This window comes from Odontomachus brunneus, unplaced genomic scaffold (assembly GCF_010583005.1).
Source record: "Odontomachus brunneus isolate Ranch 3 - 2012 unplaced genomic scaffold, Obru_v1 Obru_scaffold_100, whole genome shotgun sequence".
Lineage (NCBI taxonomy): Eukaryota > Metazoa > Arthropoda > Insecta > Hymenoptera > Formicidae > Odontomachus > Odontomachus brunneus.
In genome coordinates, this window is record NW_022639550.1 from 745427 (window position 1) to 755174 (window position 9748).

General features: G+C 42.5%; 1 protein-coding gene and 1 long non-coding RNA gene across 8 annotated transcripts in view; one reads left to right on the forward strand and one right to left on the reverse strand.

Annotated features, from left to right (window-relative positions):
• The window catches only part of LOC116848756 (protein Wnt-7b-like), a 64347-nt gene that overhangs the window by 52063 nt on the left and 2536 nt on the right, over positions 1 to 9748 (forward strand). For 3 of the 6 annotated variants that reach the window (XM_032825193.1, XM_032825189.1, XM_032825194.1), the window contains exons 3-8: positions 4520 to 4634; positions 4719 to 4790; positions 4914 to 5001; positions 7982 to 8161; positions 8319 to 8637; positions 9120 to 9385. In XM_032825193.1, the coding sequence (XP_032681084.1) occupies positions 4520 to 4634; positions 4719 to 4790; positions 4914 to 5001; positions 7982 to 8161; positions 8319 to 8637; positions 9120 to 9271 (926 nt within the window). In that variant the 3' untranslated portion in view covers positions 9272 to 9385. Of the gene's footprint in view, positions 1 to 3225; positions 3361 to 4519; positions 4635 to 4718; positions 4791 to 4913; positions 5002 to 7981; positions 8162 to 8318; positions 8638 to 9119; positions 9386 to 9748 lie in introns of those variants that run through there. The other 3 variants (XM_032825195.1, XM_032825190.1, XM_032825192.1) reach the window with 3 other exon arrangements.
• Positions 672 to 9748, reverse strand: part of LOC116848757 — an 11165-nt gene continuing 2088 nt past the window's right edge. The window contains exons 2-4 of one of the 2 annotated variants that reach the window (XR_004379012.1): positions 9108 to 9248; positions 8805 to 8972; positions 672 to 876 (exon numbers count right to left, since the gene is read on the reverse strand). This is a non-coding gene — a long non-coding RNA (uncharacterized LOC116848757). The remainder of the gene's footprint in view (positions 877 to 8804; positions 8973 to 9107; positions 9249 to 9748) is intronic. The other variant, XR_004379013.1, reaches the window with a different exon arrangement.

A 9748-nucleotide genomic window follows, 5' to 3' on the forward strand; every position in this document is an offset into this window, starting at 1 on the left:
AACGGGCGAAAGAGATGAGCCCTTCTAGTCGAATTAAATCATCCTTCGTCTACCCTTTTGTTACTCGGGATAAGTAACGAGTCGGGCATACTGCCGTCTCGGTGGCTGTAACATCGCACGGATACACGCGAAATACTTTATAACCCGACACGATACGATCGAGCTCGTTACCTTTAATAAGGTCGACTCGCGGGGCATAAAATCGCGAAGGCATAATAACGGCGTCGGGCGAAAGCGGGCCCGCTATAGCAACACAATATGGCGGTTGTAGGTGGATGTGCGATGCATCATCACTTGAAATACTCCGCTATCAACGTTGCGTCGTTGCGCGTGTGCACGACGTGTGCTAGAAGTAAGATGCGTGATTTAGCACTCGTCAAAATCGTGCTGCTTTGGTTTTAGCGCCGGCGGCGTCTAAAGCCGCTCGTACATTCTCGTGTATTAATTAACTCATAGCTAACTATGCCGCTTCTCGCACAAAATCGCGCGAAATTAATCCGTTTGTGCGCTAATCGCAATAATGATAGGAATATTACTCGAAAAGACGGTGAGTAAAATGGGCCGATTTTAACCTAAAAAACATAAAATTATATGTATAACTTATATTAGACTTTTTAGGCCCATTTTATTCACCGTCCTTTATCAATCATTTTGTATATGACACTCACATTCATGATGAATGACTGACGATGACGGTGGACGCTGTGGATGATCGGTGACCATGATGATAGCAGGATAGATGACTGGCAACGATAATAATAATGATGGCAGAACAAATAGCCGACGACGACGATGATGATGACAGGGCGAATGGCCAGTGATGATAGTGATGACAGAATGATGACGAACGTTCCTTTCAAATAGATGCAGCAAACTCTGAAATCAAACAAGAAATATTTTAATAAAGCTTAATATTATACCTTAATATTTTGAAGAAATTTTCAATGAGAAGGGACACTGTATATGGAGAAAATATAATATAGTTTCTTTTTCATATAAATTCTCTTCAATTCTGCCAAATTTCTAGTAATGCAAAAATAAATTGTCAGTAAGATCTGTCTTCCTAAAGATCGTAATAAATTTTTAATAGCACATTTCAGTTCCTAAAATATAAATAGTACATATGAAATGAAAGGATAATAAATTACTATAGATATTACTACAGATATTACGTCAATCTATTTCTCAGTTACAAAATCCCATAGTAAATAATTTTTATTATAAAATTCTCTCCGTGTATATACTGATTAGAAAAGAATAAATATCTAATTTCTGAACTGAGGCTTGTTGAACGTTGTCATTTTAATAATACTGTCGCTTGAGAAATCATTATGGCTAAAAGACAGATGGTCCAGCAAATGAAGGAGCGCGATGAGATCAAACTCATTATTAAATTTGATTTTGCGTCTCGCAATCACCGTAAATAATCGCCCACGTTTAACGATATGGTGGCTTATAAATTTCGTACGGCTATTACGCGCGCGCGAGTCACTTAAAATACGATGATATAAATTAAAAGACTGCCGTGTAACGATTGATTGCAGATCACTCCTTCTTTGGACTCCGTGTCATCTTTCTTTCTCTCTCTATTCTTTTATTTATTTCCTGCCCCGTCTCTTGAATACTTGTCGCTTATTAATAATCATGGTGCGTCCTCGAATATCTAAATCTAAGAAAAGCGCCGTCAAAAACAAGCGTCAAGTGTCGATTGCTCGTCTGCTCGCGCAGAAATCACGCAGTGATTCGAGCGAGAATAAATTTCAACGACGACACTATCTTACGTCGCGCGAAGATAATCTGTTCTTGTTTTACTTGCTGCTCCGCAATATTTTCAGACGTTAATAAGTGCATGAACGACGCGACACACGCGCATGTCTACGAGAGAGCCGCGTATACATATATAAATAATATGCGGCGCAAATAGATTGAGGCCTACTCTCGCCGTTCGCATTGCCGTTCGGCATGAACAACGACTCTTCGGTATCGCCATGAGCCGTGCCCTAATATGGAAGCGGCGCTCATTTGGCGCGTTCACGTTTTACAGCTGAAATGAATTTATGGAAAGGCCACCTCTCTTTCCTCCGCCCATCGGCGAAGCGAGAGAGAGAGAGAGAGAGAGAGAGAGAGAAAAAGAGAAAGAAGCGGCCGCCGCGGCAAACGCCGACGAAACGATAAATTTACCCCTTACCGGTTCTTCCGACGCTAAATAGATGACCGCGCTGCCGTCCTTTGACATAAACACTCGGCATAAATTCATCAACCGTTTGACCGATGCACAACGTCGTCGTTTGTGTCTCCGTGTAAGATCGCGGTTTTCTCCTCGACACGACCCGAAGCGGCGAAATGTCATTTTTGCGCGTAACTTACGAAAATGGGTTAACTTCTGCCGATTCGATACGGAAATTGAGAAATACGCGCGCTAAAAATCCGACACTGTCCGGCCGAGGTGAGGACGCGGCGGACATCTTGCGATTCCAGTAATAACTGAATATAGCGAGAATTCAGTCAAACTCACGAGCGCCAACTTCGCAGAGGCGACGTGTAAACGTTCTCGAACGTCACGTATAAAAGACTCGTGTAAAAGACTCGAAATAATTTCTTCCACTTCCAACTAGGGTATTTTAGGTCGGGCGCATTGTATATCTACATATTGTATAATAACTGTTTGGTTGTGAGAAGAATCCGCAATTTAGCCGCATTAAATGCAACGGTTTTATACGCGATGAAAATTAGACTATATTACTGTTGCCGAATATGACCGAATATGACCGAGTTGCCGATTTTTTTCAAAACCAATAATCATGATACAGAAATATGTAGATATGATGCGCCAAGATAACCTAGCCTGAAATAGAATTATTTCATTATCGAAGTCTTGTGTGGACAATGCGTCATGGCGAGCACCGGCGAATATCCACCAACAATAAGAGCGCCGAAGATGCACACGACTATTACGCAGCAGCTTCGCACAAGCAGCTACGCGCAACGAATGTTTCACAATACGCAGCAGACACAAAACGTAGAATTGACTTTCAAAACTGAAAGTCGATTGATGGCAAGTCGCCAAGCGACTGATTCAATTCCATTTTTTGATACCTTAAAAACGCAGGCTCCGATTGCTCCAACTGTCAGCTCTCTCGCCGAGGACGAGCTCATTGGACGATTTGAACGCGCCGTTGGGACGTGACGTGACGTGACGTGACATGACACGAGAATCCGCATTGTCGCGACCGTGGTAATCGCGAGGGCTGCGCATCGGAAGAGAACGGGACCGAAGGTGCCGCGAAGGATACGCGAGCGTCGAGCTTATTTACTTTCACAACATGAACGCGGTGCTGGCGGGCGCGTGTGTCAGTGACTGTAAGTTATGGCTGCGCGTACAACAAACATCAGCTCAAGTGGCGTTATCGCGCAACTATGCGTGTGTAGGACGAGCCCCGTAATTACGACCAATCGGACATCCTTTCGATTTCGAGTGCCCTAATCGAACGCCACCGTGTGACAACGCGCCAAATTAGATTGGCGCGTGATTCAAAGTTGAGCTTGCTCATACGTTGTCTCTCAGTGTATTTCATGTCTATTTTTTGTGTAATGCCAAAGGTGAAAGAAAAAGAAAGAAAAATAGAGAGGAAGAGAGACCGTTATACTAAACTTTTTTATCGATAAAAGTGCTTCTAAATGATTTGTAAACTTGTGGATTAACCTATGAGAAAATGTCGAGGTACTTTTATGGATATGAAAGAGAGTTCAGAATAAGGGTCAAAGAGAAAAAATATAAACAGAGATTTCCCCGTACGGCGAGACCCCGGTTTAAACTGGTTTGCATCATAAATTCGGCGTTAACCAAATCTGCATGAGAGATTATCGCACGTCGAGCACTGACGCGACGCTGACGCGCGAATTAAAGCCGGACGAGTTTGACGGCGATAGAGTAAAACGCCAACCGGGTCGGACACGAGACAGAACCGCGTAGGTGTCGGCGACGATGATGGAGTGAAAAATGGACATCGCGAGGAAACGGACATACGGTAATTCATTCGACGTGGTAAACGAGCTGAAAGCACGGCGCGCGGAGGTAATTAATTGCGCTCACGCTTAGCGCGTACCGATGGCGACTAGCTGTAAATTCACGTGATGGAAATGCTCGACGGGGCGAGTTTGGACGTGTGCTTTCTATCGCGTGTGCCTCAGCCTCTCTAGGCCGAGGTTGAGCGCAAGTTTCGAATAAGCTACGATCGTAGACATAGCCGCGGGCGTTAAATTATTAATCGACCCGGAAAGAGAGTTCGAAACGCTCACGGATTCTAAGGATTGTCAGTGGCCGGCGCTTAGCGCATTCTTCACTTTCAACATGTATCTTTAATAAATTAAAATTATATATATATATTTTTTACATTTATATATATAATATTCTCTATGTGTGCAAAATCTCTCTCGCTTCACCTTCTTAACCATAAAAGAACCCAATGATCCCAATGTATACGATGAAACTAATACAAGAACTCGTGTTCACCTGCAGGTAGCAGGGAGGCAGCTTTCACGTACGCGATAAGCTCGGCTGGTGTCACATACGCGGTTACCGCGGCTTGCAGTCGCGGCAACATCACGGCCTGCGGTTGCGAACCTGCAGTCAGGTAACTGTAAATAAACCGTGAGCCCGTGACGCGGTGCACAACGCGTAAAACTGCTATCAAACGATAATCGTGTCGTTTTTGCAGGACAAGGAAGGAATTACCGCCGAACGGCTGGGAGTGGGGTGGTTGCAGCGCGGACGTCACATACGGGATGAGGTACGTTGATCGAGACGATCGCTAATTAATCCGTTCCCGACGCGTCCTCACGCCGGCTTCAACGACGCCACGTGGCGAGGCGCTTAGACACGCGTGAATTTTAATATTATAATTTAATACTAGGTTCGCGCGCAGGTTTCTAGACGCGAGGGAGATCGAGGGGGACGCTCGAAGCTTGATGAACCTTCACAATAACAAGGCCGGAAGAAAGGTAAGGAAAAGCGAGATGATCGATGTTCCCGAAACGCGTATAAAACCAACACAGCTTTCTCTAGCGAATGGAACAGGCCAAAGGCCGCGTAATACGCGCGGGCGTTCAAGCAACAACTGTGTAATGAGCGTCATAATTGCTGTGAAGCAATACTAATTACTGCAACTCGCGGGGAAAATCGTTTAGCGCGATGATTAGGCATGACGCGTGTACTGGCCGCCTCTCAATCATTACGTCGTGTCATATAATTGCACGCGATTTCAACATTATTGGCATCGTATTGTGCATTGAGGGAAAGAAACATCTAAGAAATAAAAAATATCTATTCGATGAGTACTAATAACATATTTGTTTAGATCTAAATTTTTTTTTAATTAAATGGTAAACAATTGTTTTCGTGAAGAACCACATGGAAACATTTCACTGCCGCAAAGACAACCGTTTGGTTTGCTGAAAATATATATATTTATTAAATATATTTATTGCTGTAACTAAAGGCTTTGCTGCTGCTCGATTTCACAGCTAAATATGTACGCCTATTGGCAGCTGTACTTTCAAGTATCTATACATTGCAACGAAATTTAGCAGCTACAAGTAGATTCTTACTGCCACAGTTAATTTCCTTCTCGTGTAGTTTTCAGAAAATTTTCTTATTTGAAAAATATTTTATATTAGCGTAAACAAATAGTTGTTAGTACTCGAATCAATATTTTTTATTTCTTGGATTTATTTATTTTTTTCTCTCAGCGTACAAACTGCGGACAAGCGTACAAGCGGATAACAGTTGCAGCACGTCCTACAACTGTTATCCAACTCGCTTCGTACGCGAATATCTATGTTTGCGGACTCGTGATGAGTTATCCACGTCGTCTAGAAGTCCGATTCTATATAGAGATGTACGCGGAAATCTCAGAACAGATAATAGCACGCGACGGAAAATTCATGGTCGGATAACGAGGTGGTAATACCGATAATGAGGCAAACACCTCGCTCGAGCCAGACGCTATCAAATTTGATTTATCGCTCTATAACCCACACGGGGAACCAATCACCCTGAAGAAGACAATGTCGTCGAATAGCGATTCACGCAGACATGCCTTGTTCACCTCGCCCGTCGTCTTCGACGTTTCAATCATGCCTTAACGCGAGATCGTTACGTGGATAGTCATATGGCGAAATTAATATCCTGTGGCATCCTACTTTCAAAATCCGCGCGAATCAAACGACTTCACGCACATTAAATAGATCGAGAGAAGAAATAAGGTGAGAGATTTCTAATGTATCGAGGACTCGAGACTCCCAAATTTATGAAAATTTCACGTTTCTCTTTTAGATGATTATCGCGTAACACAGAAGATTCGTTGATCGGGAACGCGACATTTATGATAAACGATCGCGTTATGACACGAGATGGGCAAGGGCGGTGCCTTAATTGGGGAAAGTTCGTCGAGCTTTCGCTCTTCTTCGATGGGCTTTATTGCGAATTGGTTGTAAAAAAATTCATATGGTATACCAATGTGCGTGCGTGCGTGCATGCGTGCGTGCGTGCATGCGTGCGTGCGTGCGTGCGTGCGTGTGTGCGTGCGTGCGTGCGTGCGTACACACCTGTGCTTGCTCGGACTCACGGGAGGCTAACGATTTATTCTTAAGGTTGATCATCTCGGCATGCCGCATATTTTATACCCCGATGATTTTTTAACTTCTCTCTTGCATGCGGCACCGGGATAATTCGAAATGTAAACCAGTTTCCTGCATGCACGTACGTATCGTCCGTCCGAACGAACACACAATAAGGCCCCGCTGCTCGGAAATCGAACTCGACCGCACAGGAATTTACAGATGATCACTCGATACGATTACGATCGTTTAAGATCATTCGGTCGGTTGTTCGAGAGTTCGAACCAAGACACGCGTCTCTCTCTTTCTCTCAATGGCGTACGCCAGTGGTGTGGTTACGCGATCATTTTCAAGGAACATTGTATTCTGATACTTTGACCGCCTTAAATAGGATCGTTCACTTCTAAGAGCCCATTTTTCTCTATAATTCAAATTTGGATTTAAGCTCGAACTCTGTTCTAACAATATGTACGATGTACTTGAACAAAATTTATGCGGACAATTGGATACTGTTATATTTCAAAGTTCCAAAAACATAATATTATCTACACTGAGAAAGAATACTTAAAAATTTCTAAGATATAAAGTTTACTTCATAAAATAATCCCACAGAATAACTTATATCCCACGAATAAATTTTCGAGTATTTTTTCTCAGCGTAACGTCATAATAGAATTGTAATTTTTAAATATGCATTCTTCATTTGATTCTTTTTTTCATTTAAAGTGTAAAAGGGTGTTGTAAAAATATAATTGCACGAAACACCCGCGAATGAATTATTCGTAACATTCTGATCGGAATTCTACGCCATTGAATCCCTTTGTAATGGACTGATGCGTATCTCCTTGTCCTTTAATAATGATTCAGGTATCGGGCTATGCATTCGTTTTCATCGGGCGCATTATAAGTTCTCGTTCTCTGATCAGAGGCTGCAGTCGCAGATTTGAAATTTGCATACGACACGCGTGTATGATGTAAGAAACAAATCGTAGTACATCGTGCCGAACACATTGCAACCGTATATCTCGTTGCGTATAAGTCGTAATCTATAATTTCAATATAATGTGGGATTCATCTCGACTTTGCGCAATCTTTGTGCCAATGTTTGTTCTCTTTAAATTATCAGAGAAAAATCTCTCTTTCAATTGAATGGAATAAATCATATATAACAATATAATTGGAATCTCTTTCAGTTTTATCTCATTTTTCATACAGCTACCGATTCGATATTCCTCGTCGTTTTATCTGGGAACATTGGCGAAAAACTTGCACAAGATCTGAAAACATTTGTGAAGTGAGAATCATGCGACGATTATTTACGGACATTATGCTATTATTAACGCGAACATGTTCCTCTTTGCAGATAGTTAAAGCTCTTCTACAGACGGAATGTAAATGTCACGGTGTATCCGGATCGTGCACCGTGAGAACATGTTGGAGAACGTTACCTAGTTTTCGCCAGATTGGCGACGCGCTGATGAAAAAATATTACAGAGCTCGACCCGTCATCGCCGTTACACCGCCTCCCCCTCCCACGGTACAGGTAACTCTCACTTCTAAACATCTACCAGCTGGCCGATTACAAACGTAATCAACTTGATATCGCGTTTAACATTACATTTCGTTCTTGGAATAATTTGACGGAAAGTGCTGTTTTGAGTTTTTAACAAATACGCACATTCTACGTGATTAATTTGCAGACTATGGACACGCTATCGCATTCCATGTCACCGGAAATGGTGCCCATACTGGGCAACGATGCCAAAACTCAGGGCAAGCCAAGCGATTTTGCAAAGTCGCGGCACGATCGGCAGCCCACGAAAAAGACCACCAAGCCAAAGAGGCCGCACTTGGTCCTCAAGAGGACGAAAGTGAGCGGCGGCCCTGGTATGGGTATGAAGAGGATTCCAAAGAGAAGCGAGCTAGTTTTTCTACAATCCTCCCCCAATTATTGCGAGCCGGATCTGGCTCAGGGTAGTCTCGGCACACAGGGAAGATATTGCAATCGTACTAGCAAAGGTAAGAACCCGATAAAACAAAAAAGGAAAAAAGAAAAGAACTTTATCGCGTTACATGTTGACGATTCTTTAAAGAAAAAATTTCAAATTACAGTTCTCATTATCCTTAGGCTCTTACCCTGTATTTATTCGATATCTCGAATTAATTTATTGTATTTTATTTCATACCTTCATTTTCTTTACTTCGATATTCAGTCAAATTTTTTAATGACGAGGCAATCTGCTTTAGTTAGCGTCACTCGTGCTTACTTCTATCACAATTTAGCTCGCGCGTTGAAGCTCTTCTAGACAATTTTGTATCCATCAGCTTGTTATTGTGCAGGTAAAGAGGTATATCTGCGAAATATGAAGGCCACGACGTTAATTGCAAGACAAAATACAAGATCATTAAATTTTATTCAATGTTGCGAACGATCCCGGACTGAGAAATCTCTGTTTTGACTAATGTTTCTATGCTACAAAAGAACTCACCTATGTTTTCAGGAACTGACGGATGCGACTTGATGTGCTGCGGCCGCGGCTACAACACACATCAATTCACGAGGACGTGGCAATGTAGGTGCAAGTTCCACTGGTGCTGCCGTGTCCACTGCGAGACCTGTACTGAACGAACTGAGGAGTATACGTGCAAATAACAATATAAACGACGCTCGAGGTGTTTATGTAAACACAAGTATAACGAATATCTCAATCCGGACAACACAACACCCCGACAAAAAAGGACAAACTGACTTTACGCGCGAGACTACTACCAGGTGTAGAAGTATGAAACCGGAATTCCCCTATAAATGGTGCCAGCGTTCAGTTTAGTGACCGTAAGACCGCTACTGCCGCGCTATTATATTCTCCTAACAGCTGACGAATATTGTCAACAAACATAACCCCAACTTTCATTCTCTAGTATATTTTTGTATAACCTTAAACATGTCACGTTTCGAGCCTACTAACTATGATTTGCGGACAGCATTGATTTTCTGTTATCATTTAAAGAAAACTGCTGCAGAATCACATCGAATGCTTGTCGAAGCTTACGGTGAATATGCTCTTGGTAAATCTCAGTGTTTCGAGTGGTTTAAAAAATTCAAAAGTGGTGATTTTGACGTGAGGAACGA